The sequence below is a fragment of the Macaca mulatta genome, chromosome 9 (assembly GCF_049350105.2).
Source record: "Macaca mulatta isolate MMU2019108-1 chromosome 9, T2T-MMU8v2.0, whole genome shotgun sequence".
NCBI classification, from domain to species: Eukaryota; Metazoa; Chordata; class Mammalia; order Primates; family Cercopithecidae; genus Macaca; species Macaca mulatta.
This window is the reverse complement of record NC_133414.1, coordinates 55,037,334-55,055,321: the sequence shown is the minus strand read 5'-3', so window position 1 is coordinate 55,055,321 and position 17,988 is coordinate 55,037,334. Positions and strand designations below refer to the sequence as shown.

At 32.5% G+C, this 17,988-nt stretch overlaps 1 protein-coding gene across 1 annotated transcript in view; it reads right to left on the bottom strand.

The window, feature by feature from the left end:
* Positions 1 to 17,988, bottom strand: part of LOC106996122 (ankyrin repeat domain-containing protein 30B) — a 72,115-nt gene that overhangs the window by 8,218 nt on the left and 45,909 nt on the right. Inside the window, exons 13-20 of the mRNA XM_077946302.1 lie at positions 15,686 to 15,764; positions 15,302 to 15,363; positions 13,037 to 13,127; positions 10,818 to 10,846; positions 10,647 to 10,719; positions 7,468 to 7,529; positions 4,264 to 5,181; positions 2,717 to 2,866 (exon numbers count right to left, since the gene is read on the bottom strand). Coding sequence (XP_077802428.1) covers positions 2,753 to 2,866; positions 4,264 to 5,181; positions 7,468 to 7,529; positions 10,647 to 10,719; positions 10,818 to 10,846; positions 13,037 to 13,127; positions 15,302 to 15,363; positions 15,686 to 15,764 — 1,428 coding nt within the window. The 3' untranslated portion in view covers positions 2,717 to 2,752. The remainder of the gene's footprint in view (positions 1 to 2,716; positions 2,867 to 4,263; positions 5,182 to 7,467; positions 7,530 to 10,646; positions 10,720 to 10,817; positions 10,847 to 13,036; positions 13,128 to 15,301; positions 15,364 to 15,685; positions 15,765 to 17,988) is intronic.

Genomic DNA, 17,988 nt, shown 5'->3' with positions numbered 1-17,988 from the left:
AGTAGATAATGAAGACAGCAGTTGACATTATATGCCAAAGGCATTGTCATTATTGTTTTCAAAATCATTAAAGAATAAGAGTGTGATATTTAGGTATTCAAAAAAAGTTGCAGTTTGTGCTGTGACTCTGATAAAGCATTAAGATTGAATAATTTGTTTAATTATAAAAATGCAGATATAGGTCAAATTTATATCTGTTTTAATAAATATATTGAAATTATAGTTAATATATATTTTTAAAGTTCTAAAATATTGAAACCTTACCCAGTTATTTCTTTTCCTAATTCATTTTTTTCTTTATTTCCCAATCCAAATTATGCTCCAGAGATTGCATTAAGTCACAGTACATTCATTTATTTTCTCTTTTCTATATTCAGTCTTTTAAAGAAGTTAAATTATTATTAAAAATCTAGAGACACTCTTCTTTCCTAAAAATATTATTTCTCTTGAGTTCATGAGTTATATATGTGTAAACCATTTTATAACATGCAGTTTATACACTTTATTCCAATAATGACAGATTGAAACATAACTTTTTTAAAACAACCCAAAATGATTTATACTTTCATTAGTATCATTTGCAGAATTTGAACTGCCAAAATTTATTTGGTAAAAAAGTTTTTATGCATAAAATACTAAATGCTAACAATAAGTGAAAAAATAAGTAGTTATATTTATATTTTGGTGCCAAAGATGCCCTCAAAGCATTGTCATCAACAGTTCACAATACTCCAGGTTTGTTTATTCAGATCTAAGAAAGATAATTTTTTGAAAGCTCTCATTTGGTCCCCATAACATTTCTGATTCTTACCTAACTTCAGGATAAGGTAACTACGTTCATTCTCTGTAAGCATTCTTTTATGGTTTTTTGATTTTTCTTTTTTTATTAACCATTTTTCTCTAGATAAAGTTTATGTGTTTTCTACGTTTATCATTATCAATATTGTCAACTTATAATAGATTTATCAAGATGTAACGCCACTGCAAACTGAGGAGACCCTGTACTGTGTGTTGAAAATCCCTACTCTAAAATCTGAAGCTTCAAAATCTGAAACTTTTAAAATGCAGACATAATTTTTCTCAACAGTCAGAAAAAATTTTATTATTGACTAGAACAATTCTCCTCTATTAGAGTGGTTTCTGTTTTATATTTATTGATTGAAATATATTTTGAATAAAACTTTATTATGTCAATGTCTGAAAAAATAAATTATCAGTATAATAAATTTAATTGTGTTGTAACAACTGGTAAGAAAGAATATTTTCAATTTATACAATAACAGGTAGCATGTATGTCAGATATAATCCTCTGCTTAGGTAAATTTATAATAAGACATGATTATGTCTCATGAAAAAATAAAGCAATGTACAATTGAAAGTTAAATTGTTCTGCACCAACTAGAAAACACATCCTGAAGCATAAGGTCAATGAGAGTCAGAACAGTCAGAGAAAGCTTCATGAAAATGGAAAATGTGTCCATCAAGTCTGAATGAATGAGGACAGATGAACAAAAACTGAAAATGGAGGAAAAGCATGAGGAAGGCAGAAAGATAAGGAAACCGGCCCAAGTAAGTAAATATAAAATCCAGTGGCAGAGAAATAAAAACATAGGTCCATACAATAACTTGTAAGTGAATGCTTATAGCAGCATTATTCATAATAGCCAAAAGGAGAAGCAGCCTAAAGATCTATCAACTGATGAAAGAATAGCTGCTGTAGCCATGAAATAGAGTATTATTGGACAGTAAATAAAAATGAAATACTGATATGTACTACAAAATAGATGAACCTTAAAAACACTACGCTAAGTAAGAGAAGCTGTTCATTAAACACTACAAATTGTATGATTCCATTTCTATGAAATGTTCAGAACAGGAAAATCTATAAAGACAAAAATTAGATGATGGTTGCCTAGGACTGGGGAAGGTGGAGAAACACAGGAGTGAGTGGTGGTGATGACTAAGACATACGAAGTTTCTCTTTAGGGCGATGAAAATGTTCTGAAAATGATTGTGGTGATGGTTATACAACATTGTGAATATATTAAGAGACATTGAGTTGTACAATTTAAATGTGTGAACTGTATGATACGTGAATTTTTTTCCCAATGAAGTTCCTTTTTAAACATCCAATGGCATTATCAAGATAATTTCCTTTATTTTCTATTTTGAATATGCCTACTACACATGATCTAAATATGTATATGTTTATACAATATAATTAAAAAGAAAAAATAAAAGAATTGCCTAGCTATTCAAATACTGTGTATATTAACCTAAACATTTGCATTTTGGAGAGTAGTATAATGTCCTTGGCATCCATTCACAAAAGTGGAGCTAAGAAATAAGATAATTTTCTGGAATATTCCATTACACATTCTTCTCTGATTAAATATGGCTTGCCTCACCATGGCAACATAAATCACTGAAAAATACTGTTTATCTGAAGAATAGTCTCTCAACTTGTGGGATAAACAATGTATAATTCTTAATCTTCTTAAGGGTAAATATTATGAAAAATATGTAATTATAAGAAAAACATTGCAGAATGATAGCCACAGTTTTTAAAATAAGCACATTATAAATAGAATTGTAATAAAACTAATTATAATGAACATATAAAAGAAGTCTTCCCATGGAAATTAGTATCATAAAACAATTTATATTATTTAACCAGCTATAGATTCACTGTTGGCATGTTACATTTAATACATACTTGACTTTTGACTTGAAATCATTTCTTCATTAAATCCTATATCTCATCTTTGAGATTAATGTGATCATGTGATGTAAGTTCTAGTGAAGTCTCAGACACACACTGTTTATTGAGATCAGCCAATCGTTTTTGAAATTGTCTCACAATGACCTGACAAGACATATTTGTTATTGATTTGAAATCATCTTATCAAATTAACAATATTTACTTTTTAAAAAATCCCCAAATATATTGATTCAGCTTATTTTCTTCATTTGTACACATTGCTGCTTATTACCGAATCCACTCAAGGACAAAAGAAGGTGTTATCTTCCTGCCAAACTGGTAGTTTCTTACTAGACACCAGATTCATCCCACTAGTCATTTGTCCCCTAATGAATCGGTAATGCTTCACAACCTACTGAAGTCTCAAAAAAAAAAAAAAAAAAAAAAAAAAAAAAGTTGGGGCAGGACTAGTGGTGGCAAATTCTACACAGTGGAATGCTTGCTTTCTTCTGTATTAGAAGCACAAATCAACATCAAAGTTCCTCACATATACAATCACCTGTTGAAATTTTTCCAATAGATTTCTATCTCAGAATAAAACTATTTTTATTTTAAAGCCTTTAGAGACCCTAGGTAACCTGCTCTCCACATCTCTCCTGACCTCAGCTGCTATGTTTCTCTTCTCTACTCGCTTATTTTGTACTATACATGAACCTTGCCACCCCACATGAATTGTAAAATGGGGATCCAATGCAAAGCTAATGAATCACAGATAGCTACAATGACCTTTCTCTGGGACATGATAGTCTTTGAGCCTTGAAATAGAAATTATGAGCAAATTATTTATAACAATATTCAAAATAAGTTATAAATACCAGTGGGGTGATTAAATCAAATTTGATATTGTAAAATTCACTATATTTGTCCTAAGGTATTATTTAATAAAATGCAGATGTCTTTAAAAAATTGAGAGGTTATAACAATACATAATTTGAGATTCAAATATGTTCAGATTTAAGTCAAATTGACATAAATGAAAATAAAATTATATCAACTAAAATATACAAAAAGCTACTGAAAAAAAGTATTATTACAAGATGCAGAAATGTACACTTCAAAATATACTTCAAATACACTTCAGTTCCTCTGGAAAATTTATAATTAATTGTCAAAGTAGATTGCTGAACTGAATCTTAATTTCAAAATACTAATTGCTGATATGGGCATTCCCATTTATCTGCTTCAATGTGTTCATAAAATGTGGCGACAAAGAGACATTAAAACCTTTATTTCAACAGTAAAACCCAATGTCATTAATGTTCATCTATTAAAAATCTTAAACTTAAAATTTCATCAGTGACACAGTGTCTTTACTCAAAGTGTAACGTCTCTCTCAGCTTTAACTTTCATTTTGTGGAGATGAGGTATGTTTCTAAGCTGACATAGTAAGTATATTTATCATCTGTTTATATTCTACTAGATTCAGCATTTAACCAACGCCAAATATGCTTTAAATTTTCTTTCAGGAAGGTTGACAAGTATTTATATTTTTTGATACTTACTTCTCTTTCTTCTTTCTCTTTTTCATATTTATATATACAGTCTTTTAAATGTTTATTGTAATTAAATATCTCCTCATTTTTCTCTTTTAGGAGATGATGTTGCATTTTCCTCTCAAGAAGCGGAATATTAATTGTTATCTTGCTTTTGTTATCAGCTTTCTTATGTGCATGAATTAATTGCTGTCGAAGCCACAGATTTTTGCTTTGTAGTTGAAATAATTTCTGCTCCAGAGACTCCTGCTGTTCATCGTGTATGTTCACATTATCTTGTTCATTTTGATACATGTGTTCAGCTTTCTTCATTTGATACTGTGTTTCATCTCGCTCTCTTTGTGCATGTTCTGAAACCAATGTATTTTCCCTCAGAGCATCTCCTGCATAATTGAGATTAATTTTTAGGCTTTTGGATTTCCTTTGAGCTTCAGAAAGTGGTTGATGGAGCACCTCATTGTTATATATTGTATTATTCACATCAACATTAATTTTGTCTTGCAGACAAGCATCTCCTGCAGTGTGGAAAGCAAGTCCTTGGCTTTTTCTTGATGTCACAATTTGATCACGGTCTTGTACAGCAGAAGCCAGTCTAGGATGGTATGATTCAATTTCTCTCTCCCGTATTTCTTTGTCTTGTTTTTCCTTCAATTTAGAAGTGAGCTCTGTGTTCTCAGCCATCAGAACTTTAAGCTGCCCACTATATTGAGATGCCCTTTTTGTTAATGATTCCTCTTTCAGTTTTAGAGTCATTTGAAGTTCAGCATTCTTTTCTTTTAAAATCTTAATGTCCTTAAAGTATTTATTTTCCTTCTCCTGGTGTTGGTGTTTTAGTTTGGCTATTTCCAGTTTTAGCATGGCAATTTCCTTTTTCAACATGCGATTTTCATGTAGGAGATTATTTTCATTTTCATGAGCGTGAGAAACCTAAATAAAACAAAATAAACTTTTAGCTAGCAGTCAAAATGGCATATCATGGTTCCTCTGAAACGAAAGAATAACTTGTACATTTATACAATGAAAGGGTTTTTATAAGTAGGTATCATTTGAAGAATCATTGAATCAAAACTTCAAATGCTATAGAGCATAAATTCCCCAAATTTCAAACATTTATTTGAAGACAATGACTTCATGAAAGTACAAAATAAATGACTAGAGAATTTTTAAGAGCCTCAGAATTGAAAAAAAAAAAAAGTTCCTCCAACGTTTTGGAGATTTCTCCTTTTTTCTTTTTTTTTCTTTCTTTTTTTTTTTTTTTTATTATACTTTAAGTTCTAGAGTACATGTGCACAATGTGCAGGTTTGTTACATATGTATACTTGTGCCATGTTGGTGTGCTGCACCCATCAACTCGTCAGCACCCATCAACTCGTCATTTACATCAGGTACAACTCCCAATGCCATCCCTCCCCCCATCCCCTACCCCCTACCCATAATAGGCCCCAGTGTGTGATGTTCCCCTTCCAGAGTCCAAGTAATCTGATTGTTCAATTCCCACCTATGAGTGAAAACATGAGGTGTTTGGTTTTCTGTTCTTGCAATTGTTTGCTGAGAATGATGGTTTCCAGCTGCATCCATGTCCCTACAAAGGACATGAACTCATCCTTTTATATGGCTGCATAGTATTCCATGGTGTATATGTGCCACATTTTCTTAATCCAGTCTGTCACTGATGGACATTTGGGTTGATTTTAAGTCTTTGCTATTGTGAACAGTGCCGCAATAAACATACGTGTTCATGTGTCTTTATAGCAGCATGATTTATAATCCTTTGGGTATATACATGTCATCCTACCTCTCATGCTTGTTATGGGAGCTTGACTGACAGTCTCAAAGAAATCTCTGTCTACAGAATTTGACTGCCACACCCATTCTCATTCTAAGTGTAAACTTCTTCAATTTTATCTAACCTAACACTATCTGTCTTTATATAGAGATCACTTATATTTACTTATAAGTGTTGTTAACTTGCTTTTCTATTCCTACCACTTTAACGTAAGTCCTCATCCTGTGTATTCAGGTCTCACTGCTTAGCACACTTATGCTATTCAGGAAGCACATTACTAATAGTCAAAGCATTTAAAATCTCATCAGAGAGGTCTAATTTGCTAAATTCTTAGCAAGTTTAGAAAATAGTATTAGTAGCCTGCTGATACTTAACATACCCATACACTAAACTAGAAATCCACATGTCTGTTGCATTCCCCCATTATTTTTCTGACAATACTGCCTTCATGTTTAGAAAAAGTACCCTCGATATTTATTAAGCCACTGAATACCACTGTCATCATTATCTTACATTTGTATACACATTTTTCAGTTTGCAAAATATTTTCACTTTTATTACAACATTGCTCAATTAAACATATCGAAGAGGTAGATATTAGCACTAATTCAATGAACAAGGCCACTGACATTTGAATACACTAAATAATTTTCTCCAAGGTTACATAACTAGTAAGTAACAGAACCAGAATACTGACTGGTTTTTTGACTTCTACTCATGATTGTTACTGCTATAAAGCAGCTACTTCTAACAACTAGTGGGGCCCTTTCCAGCTCTTTGCACAGCTGTGATCTCAGAATACAGATATTTATGTGGCTGAAAGCATGGCTGCCACAAAATAACTCAAATAGTTCTATTTGTGAAAATAATGTTCACTCTTTAAAACACTACTCAACCAAATTGTTTTTACTGTAGTTTCTCAGGTTTCCTATTTTTCTTGCTTTTCCTTTGCCCAAAATATTCCTTAAGATCTGCACTGTGCAATCCAAATATAACAATACTTTCAAGTACCAGGCATTATCCTTTCAAGTTCCAAGATACACAAAACTATTTTACCTTTTTCCTCTGAATCCAGATATACCAGAGAATCATAAATTTGCCCACAGGTGGACCCCTGAACTGAAATTCTTCAGTTTTTAGACAATTGTAGATTCAGAACCCAGATAAATTCCTAGATTTCTAAGATGTATTTTCACACTATACTACACTACCTTCTTAAACTTAATCCTGAAAATACGTGAAATTGCACTATGAAGCAGTAATCTACTTAGCAAATAATAACTGCTTAGTATTTTCTGAAAAATATCAGAAATTACTGAAGGGCAATATGCAGAGGTAAAACAATAAAGTCAAAGTCTCTACTTTCAAGTTTCAACATCACTCAATATTTATATTTAAATAATAATAAAAACAAAATTACACAATACCTTAGAACTCCAACGTGATTCTGCATATGTTTCTTTTCCTGATTTTAAGGTCAACATATTATCTATAAAATATTAATCACAGATATATTAACGAGAATATTTACTATGATATATTTTAAAAGAGTATACAAATCTATTTTTTTCATGAATCTGTGGTGTTTCTTATTCAACCTGTAAATACTTTTTTCAGATTATTCCCACAACTTTTATGGTCAATCTAATAGAATTGCAAACTAAAATATTGTATTCATTAGAATAGAAAAAAATAGAAATTTGGCTAACTTGTATAAATTATTTCTTCAAAAAGGCAGTAATGTGTTCTTCTTCCCAGAAACACAGTATGTCCTATGCTTGAAATTTAATGAGATAACTTTAATTATGTGTTATCTTTTTTCAATTTTTTAGCATTACTTAGTTTGATTGACTCAGCAATCTGTTATTCAAATGAGATTATCAATAAATAAGACTCGAGAAATATAAATTTTTTATGTTAACAAACTTTATGTCCAACAATTTTAAGTTTCAACATGCATGACAGTATATTTTGTGTATGTGTAATAAATAAATAAGCTTAAAAAGCTTTTATTGCATATACATTAAATTTTAAAACTCCTTTAGTTATTTTGAGACAGTCTTTCAACTTGTGATGCCTTAGAGAATCATTAGAAATCTATATAAAAATAATTGCTTTAAGTAACCTATTTTTTCCCTAAAAAAGAATTAAATCAATGTCTACACATTAGTAAACTACTGTTTCCACATTTAATAGAATTAAATCAGGATCTACACAAGATCCAAGGAGTACTGAGAGTCATGAGACAGAATACACACACACACACACACACACACACACACACACACACACACACACACACACACATATCCAGTTTTCTTTATAAACAAAATTTTCAGATTTGAACTATTTAAGACAGGTTGAAGAAAAAAGCAAACATGCCTAACAAAAACTTTAGGGATGATTTCATCATTACGGGTCAACTGATTATTTGACATTCATGAACTAAAAATCTGATTTTTAAAACTGGTCTTAAACTCTGATCAGAATATCCCTGGAGTTCAAGTTTCCTCCAGGGAATCCAAGAGGTCAAATCATACTTTTGCTGTTGACCATGATCATTTGCATTTATTTAGAAGTGTATACTGGAATGTTTCAGAGACAAACTGTGTTGTAACACCATAGCTCTAATAATTTTTAACTCATAGTTCTAATTGCCATCAGAATATATATGATTGTGCATGCTTATATCTTAAATACTATACTTTTAATTTTTAATATATTAAAAATAAAATATAAAGCCAACTTAAAAGGCTTATCAAAATCTGAATTTGTTTTTATTTTTATGTATCTTATCAGCATAAAACAGTTTAATTAATTGTGGTACAGTCATATAATAGAATATGAAAATCATGGAGCCATAAGACAGAAAACAAACATAAAACAGAAATAATGTTCCGTTTTCTTTGTAAACAAATTTTTCAAATATTAACTCTTTAACATAGTTCAAAGAGAAAAGCAAACACGCACAACTGAAGCTTTAAATATCATTTTAATATTAAGGGTACATTTATAATTTGACATGCATGAACTATATATTTGGTTTTCAAATGTGCTTTTAAGTTGTGAGATGAGCATCCCTAAAGTTCAAATTTCAAGTAGAGAATCCAAAACTCAAATCATACTTTTGTTATCGACTATTTTCAATCTCATTTTTAGAAGTGTATACTGCACTGTTTCAGGGAAATAATGTGTTACAACAGCATAGCTTTAATGGTCCATAGGTCACAGTTTTCATTTTTATTAAAGTAGATGATTGTGCATGATTATACTTGAAATTCTTTTTTTTTTTTTTTTTTTTTTTTTTTTTTTGAGACGGAGTCTCGCTCTGTCGCCCAGGCTGGAGTGCAGTGGCGCGATCTCGGCTCACTGCAAGCTCCGCCTCCCGGGTTCACGCCATTCTCCTGCCTCAGCCTCCCGAGTAGCTGGGACTACAGGCGCCCACAACCGCGCCCGGCTAATTTTTTTTTTTTTGTATTTTTAGTAGAGACGGGGTTTCACCGTGGTCTCGATCTCCTGACCTTGTGATCCGCCCGCCTCGGCCTCCCAAAGTTCTGGGATTACAGGCGTGAGCCACCGCGCCCGGCTATACTTGAAATTCTTTCGTTTTAATTTCTAATATATCAAAAATCAGTAGATAAAACCAACTTAAATAAGACTGAAATTTGCATTTGCTTTTACTTTTTGCGTAAACAAACTTTAGTTGTGGTGCAGTTATATAACGGAATTATATAAAGAATGCAATAAAAACAAAACCAGAGCTAATTCTGTCTATTACGGATGGATCTTACAATATAATGCTGATCAAATAAAGAATGTTACAGAAAATTACACACAATGTACAATTATTTACATATTAGAAGTTAAAAACAAATTCTACATATTATATATGACTGTGCACATATGTTGTATAATGTTTAAGCATGTATAGGAACAATTTTTTAAAAACTAGTTTAGACAATTGTTTACCTCTAAACAATGAAAAGACACTAAAGCCAAATGCTTCAGAATCACAGTTTTACAAATATAATTATAAAGAAATGATTACTTCTCCCATTTTTAAAAACTAGGGGTACCACACATAAACACACATACACACGCACACAGGCACAAACATGCACACCACACACACACACACATACACACGCACAGAGTAAGCTAAATCAGAATAACTGATTTCCTTAGGATGCTTCAAATGACTACATCCACATGAGGTAACCAATGTTAAAACACAATTGGCATGTCAAAAAGTGAAGCTTTCTCTGCAGTAAAGGGTAGAATTTGAATCAAGTTTTGAACAGGAAAAATATTAGAGTTTAAAAATTCATCTTCTTGAATCTTTAAGTCATAAAGACATTCCCAATACAAAACATTACAGTATCAGAACATAAAAATAGAAACACCTAAAATTAAAGCTAATTTTAAAAAAAACTAATTAAAATTCGTGTTCTTGTAAATAATCAGTTTTTCAAACGTGGATACCACTATGGACACTATTAACTCAAATATTTCCATAATATTTGAAAAATAAACATTAGGGAGATGAGACTATTAATATGTCAACTATTGAAATATTCATTTTAATATAGTTGAACTGTAAAATTACCTGTTCTCAATGTTTGTTTATTCCTCCTTTCTAAAGCTTTATTTAGAACAGAGTTTTGCATTTCAACGGCAGGCTAAATGGGTTTAGAAGAAAAATGATTAATAACGAATGTATACTTCACAAAATACATAGTTAATAAATAATTCAAGATAAAATTATAAAACTCAATACCTCAAAGTCAGAAGGCTTTTCAGTAGACTCTAAAGCAAAAGAGATTTGTTATCAGTCATAGGTAAATATAACAAAACCAACCACAAATGAACCCAGTGATAGTATCTAACTGAGTCCTCTTGCTCAGCTTTGAGAATGATTCCTTTAGGTTTAGGAGATTTTCTTTTGTTTGTTTCTTTAGGACACTCACATGACAGAAATACACTGAAGAAACTAGGAATCTATGGTTCATCAAACATGCACTTAAGATTTCAAAAGTGAGAATCTGTTTTGCATGCAAAATGTGTTGATATTAATATGTATATGCTGAGTGATGAAAGCATAAATGATCTTTGATCAGAGGAGCAAACCGTGACCCTGAAAAAATAAATGTCAAAGCTGAACATAGAATCCTACACCATATGTTTAATGAAATACATTAGAATAATTTATATCATTACATTCATCATGTTCTTTAATTTGTCCTACAATTGAGACGGTACACCGTTATGATGAGAGTTCAGCTGAATGCAGAACTGACATCTCATCACTGAACGTGTTACAAATTGATCAGCTTGGATATTTACTTAGGGGATAATACTAAATAAAATATTCATTGTTTTCCATATCCATGTGGTGTAATCATATGCCTACATTTCTGTATCCTCTAGTTTATCCTCAGAAATTTTCTTGATTCACTCATGTAAAAAATATATACAAAATTCATTTAAAAGTTTGTGTAATGAGCTTTCAATATTGGCACATTTATTTGAAAATTTATGGCAACATACATATTACATACAAATAATATTTTATATTTTTAAATCAGGAAAATACTTATTTAAAAAAAATTTTAGAATTCAAGTAATAAATTCAGTATTTTTTTGTTTCTAAAAATTAGTCTGCTTTATTAAGTGTCTAATGGATTTTTATAGAACAACAATTTTACCAAAACAATTTGCTTCATTAAAAATAAAGCCAATGCTCTTAGATTCAAATCTCTCTCATTTGAATAGCTAATATCAACAAAATATATACCGTTTATGCCTGATAGTAATAGAGAAAACTAAAAAGTCACCATAGTTTACTCCAATTCTAGTAATCCTCCGCTTCCGGTAGTCTCTGGAGTACCCGAAATCTAATCTTCTGGAGTGCAAATATTGTAAATGCATCTGAAGTGAATTCACTCAAATTTCCTATTCAGAAACTCCAAAGTTGCCTGGCTATCTTCTTTCTTGCCCCATTTCCTGCCTCACAATCCCTCTTGCTTAGCCAAAATAATGTCCACATCTGTGGTCTTCATTTTTCCCATTCAATATCTTTTAAAATCAATTTTCCCAACACTTTCTTTCTCTTTGATTAGGAATAGTATCTGACACCTGTAATTATTATTTCTTTACCCCTTTTCCCCTCTGACCAGAAACAGACGCAGAAATAAAAGCAATATAATGCTTTCCCTTGACCCTGTTATGTCTTGATCTTCTATCCAATTGCTCTTCTTCCAGATTTTTCCAAAGGAAAGGCTATTCTCTTGCTACTTAAGAGTGAGGTCCAAGGACCACCAGCACCAGCATCACCTGAGAACGTATTTAAAATGCCAGAATCCCAAGTCTGCTGAATCACAATGTGCACTGTTAAAAAGGTATTCAGCTGATTTTATAAAGTGTGAAAAATTCTGGTCTATACTGAGTGTATGACAAATTATATACACGCATGGCTGTGCCAGTATGCTTATATTCTCCTATTGCAGATAAAACACAACTCTCTATGGTCAGTTGCTTCCATCCCTAATGCCTTCCCACCAGTGAGAAAGACAGGAGTGACAACATGTTTGCTGTAATTCCCTGGCAAATTTTGGTAATGGAAGGTCACTTTTTATTCTTCTCAGCTTTCTAATCATGCTCTATCTTTCTCTAAAGAATTATTTTATTTTACCATTCTCCATTATATAAACCTGCTTCTTGTTCCCTCATGTACTCCCTGTCTTCCTCAGTCTTCATTCCCTCTTTAACTCCTTTCTTCAGGTATATTGAATTTAAACTAATAATTCAGCTCTTTTTTTGGCACTCTCAATATAATCTGTTGCTAACACCTGAGAAGACATGTAACTTTCACTCCTTTTGTCCTTCCATGCTACGCGTTTAAAACATAATTTTCTTTGGCTGTCAGAGTATATCAGTCCTCACGCTTTTAGACAAATAATTGGTCAAATGATGTTTTAAATAAAAAATGGTTCTTACCTTCTATTTTGCCATTTATTGTCTTTATTTCTTTTTGATATGTAGCCTCAGTTAAACACACATAATTCTGTGTATCACTCTCAGAGATAATCTGTTAAAGATAATATCAATAAATAATTTCTTTTTTTTACTATTCTTTTGTTTTTTTTTTTCTGAGACAAAGCATCACAGGGTTGCCCAGTGGTATGATCTAGGCTCACTGCAACTTCCAGCTCCCAAGACCAAGCGATTCTCCTGCCTCACCATCACGAGTAGCTGGGATGACAGGCATTAGCCACCACACCTGGCTAAATTTTTGTATTTTTAATAGAGACAGGATTTCACCATGTTGGCTAGGCTGGTTTCAAACACCTGACCTTAAGTAATCCACCCACCTTGCCCTACCAAAATACTGGGATTATAGGTGTGAGACACCATAGCCTGCCTCAATAAATAATTTCAATTTAAAAATAATAATAACAAGCATCATATTTTTCATTTAAAATCTTTTTTAAAACAACATTTTTTACTCTAAAGGTAATTAGATTTAAGGCTGTTCACATATTGAAAACCAAAACATTCAAGAGAAAACCTCAGATACGCTCTGTAAATCATGCTTATCTTTTATCTTCATGTGACTACTGACTGGGTTACTGAGCAAAGAAAATAAATCATATTCCCAAAAAAATTCAATCGTGTGCATATTTCAAAAGGAATTAAATTCAAAGTATCTGCCTTACACTGTAGTCCTTGCAAAAAATAACAGGGCATTTCACACAAAATACAACACAATTAGACATTTGACATATGCATAATTACAGATTTTTTGTTAAAAATTATGCACGGCATGAAGAGAATTTTCAGAGTATGTCATGCAGAGTAGGAAAAGAATTCTGTAAAAGCTGTTTCACTTAGGAAAACAAAGACTTAAGATAATAAGAATAAATTTTACAAGTTTTTTGCTGATAAAGAACTGCTTGAATAAAAGATTCATAAGGAAAAAATATTTTTGTTATTTTTAAATGAAAGCAAACAATCATTAGATAAAGTGTGCAATTCATTCTTAAGACATAACTTCAAAAAAGTAGAGCAAGCCTTCATAAAGAGAGAAAAATAAAAGCATGTATTCATGAAACATCTAACATGTTCCAGACACGTATTTGCAGATTTTTCTTCACCTTAGAATAATGAGGATGATGATGATGGTGGTGGTTACCCCACTTTCTACTTCCTAGTCATTCTAGGTTGTTAAGAACAAAATGATGAACAAATATGTTTCACTGTTCTCTCTGTTCCGAATGTTTTGCTCCTAAACTTTCATATGGCCTAGTCTTCATCTTTGAGATGGAGATTAAATGGCAGTCTCAGACAGATCTACTCTGACCATAGAATTCCACTGCCACTCCCATACCCGTGCTAATTATAAAGTTCTTCAATTTTCTCTAACCAAACATTCTCTGTTTTGTTTTTAAGAAAAATTTATAATGACTTATAAGTGGTTTTTTGTTGTTGTTTTTGTTTTTTTTGTTTTGTTTTGTTTTGTTTTTGAGATGGAGTCTTTCAAGTCCCAGGCATTATCGTTTTAAGTTCCAAGTTGAGCAAGACTAAGACTACACTTTAAACTCTTTCTCCCTGAATCCAATTAGAGCTTTTGTACATCTAGATATACACAGAATCATGTATTTGCCCATAAATGAACACAGAGAAATTATTTAGTTTTTAGACAAACTCAACTTCAGAACTCAAATAGATTCCTAGTGCCTTCTAAGCCTTATTTTCTTTTGCACTATTCTACATTGGATTCAAAATTAATCCTGCAAATTAGCAGAATTGCACTATGCAGCTATTATCTACTTGGCACATGATTATAAAGTATGTTCTGATAAATGTCAGAAAATAAATGCTTTCTCTCTCTCTCTCTCTCTCTCTTTTTTTTTTCTTTTCTTTGAGATGGATTCTCACTCTGTCACCCAGGCTGGAGTGCAGTGACGCGATCTTGGCTCACTTCAAGCTCCGCCTCCTGGGTTCACACCATTCTCCTGCCTCAGCCTCCCGAGTAGCTGAGACTACAGGCACGCACCACCAAACCTGGCTAATTTTTAAAATATTTTTAGTAGAGACAGTTTCACCATGTTAGCCAGGATGGTCTCAATCTCCTGACCTCATGATCACCCAACTTACGGACACATGCAGAGGTGAGAGTATAAAGTCAAATCATCTTTTTTTGTTTTAAGATTACTCATTACTTAAGTTTTAAAATAGCAACAACAACAACAATACACATACCTCAGAATCTGAAGATGATTTTGTATCTTCTTTTTGTCTTGATTCTGATGTGGGTATCTTATCTACAAAATGTTATTCACAGACACATATATGAGAACATTTATTACTGTAAATTGTAATACCATATACAAATCTATTGCCATTTATGAGTATTTCAAAAACAAAACTAACAGCAAAAATAGAATTTCAGAATTGAAGCAAGTTCAGTAAAAAGAATTGATAGCATGAAGAAAGATATCAGAAAATATTTTTTTAAATAGCCATTGTATTTTGGTCTATAAAATTCTTTTGTAAATAATAGCACTTAAGCATAGAAAGATTTTCAGAGATATTCACTAATGTACCACTACTATTATTTTGGTATAAAAATAAAATTGTCATTACTTGTTTGATCTTGTGGAGCTTGTTCAATAATGCCAGTATCATTTTCTTGTTGTCCAGTTACTCTCTTTGTTGCTTCCTCCTATTACAAACAATAAACAAAAGCAACAACAACAACAAAAAACTTCAGGAAAAAATTGTATTTATTCACTCACACAATTTATCAGTAAGACAAAAGAGAACAACAACAAGAAAAACATACACTGTATCTATCAAATCATAGGCACTATCCTGGGAGAAGCAGAAAATATACATGGAAGACAGGTTCTGGCCTATATTCAAGAAATGGTAGAGATATGTGAAAACAAAAAAAGAACAGAAAAGTATAATTCACCAGTTCTACAATTTAAGTCAATAAAATGCATAAGAGTACAAAGGAGAGAACAATGAGTTTTACCTGAAAAGCATAGAAAATGCCGCCATAATGGGGCCGTAATTGGAAGGACAGGCAAAGTGCAGAGTCAGGATACAAAGACTCTAGGTACAACAGCATGTGCAAAATAATAAGGCATGAAACAACGTGGCAACTGAGGGATGCCAAAGTGATGTGGTAAAACTGGAACACAGTCAGAGCAAATGAGTTGAAGAGACAAAAAATGGGACCAAACCCTGTAACATATGTGTCACGCTAGAATGTGAACTTAACCCTTCAGGTAATGGGTATCCGCTCAATATGCAGATGGGTTACATCAAGAAAGGTGACCCTTCCAGTGATGTAAAGACAGATGAACATGGCGTGATGGGGCAAAACTAGAAAGGAGTACTTCAAAATTATAGGTAGATGGTTAATTATGGTAATAAGATATGGAAAATTCTAAGAAGGTAGATAATACAAATTTTGGTGTGTGACTGGCTTGGTGACCTGGAGGAGGGTTGAAGTGCAGGATGTGGGGGACGGTTGAAATGCAGGTTGAAGTGTTTGAGCAGTTCATGGCTACTTCCTAGATGTTATTTACTAGGATGGGGAAACCAGATGACTGAGTAGATTACAAAGAGTCAGAAAAGAGGCAGAAAAAGAATTAAAATGATGCTCTCAGTTTGAGATCTATAAGATTTGAGGCATCTAAGGGGCTTGGAAGAAAGATCTGGATAAATACATTTGGAGTATGAGTAGATGACCTACATGAGGAAAATTACATAGTGATAAGAAAATAAATATTTATAAGATAGACTAAATGGGTAGAATTAAGCAAAACAAATCTATGCAGACTGTTGAAATTTTGAAAATGAAATTAAAGGAGAGAGAAAAACGTGGGATTAAGTTTCTAAGTTATACATTTCCAAATTTGTTCCAAGAATATAATATTATTGATATAGGTAAATATTTCTGAAATATTATTGCAATAGGCATCTTTGAATTGAATGAAAACATTTAATTCTACAACAACAAGATTCTGTAAAACAACCTTTATAAAAACCTTGAAATTTTTAATTGTGCAAGAGAAATGCTTACCTACAGAATTACGAGGCATTTTTAAGTACTACTATAAAGTGAGATAGAAATGTGAAACCCTGCTTTAAAATTCACATGCTTTTCTTATGTTCCTGTAAACAATATAATACTAACTCGAATTGCCTATTTACACCATATAGGATGGCAGTTTAAAATTGGAGAAAAGATCTCACATAAAGAAAATTAAGCAATAATTATTCAAGTTGAAGATTTAATAGTTTTTATATATAACTATGATTGTCAAGCAGGATTCAGTATTCACAGGTGAAGAAACTGAAAAATTCAAGTCAACAGGATTCCTGAGTTTTAGAAATAAACAAATGTATGTGCAAGGTTTAATAATTATGAAGACTAAAGTTAATAAGGCTTCCTGGAAATAATATAAAATATCTCCACTGTAAGAGATATATTTAAAAGTAAAAAGTGGAGGGAGCGGAGCAAGATGGCCAAATAGGAACAGTTCCAGTCTCCAGCTCCCAGCGCGAGCGACACAGAAGACAGGTGATTTCTGCATTTTCAACTGAGGTACTGGGTTCATCTTACTAGGGACTGCCAGACAATCGGTGCTGGTCAGCTGCTGCAGCCCGACCAGGGAGAGCTGAAGCAGGGCGCGGCATCGCCCCACCTGGGAAGCGCAAGGGGGAAGGGAATCCATTTTCCTAGCAAGGGGAACTGAGACACACAACACCTGGAAAATCAGGTAACTCCCACCCCAATACTGCGCTTTACCAAGGGTCTTAGAAAACGGGCACACCAGCACACTATATCCCACTCCTGGCCGAGAGGTCCCATGCCCACGGAGCCTCCCTCATTGCTAGCACAGCAGTCTGCGATCTAACTGCAGGCAGCAGCC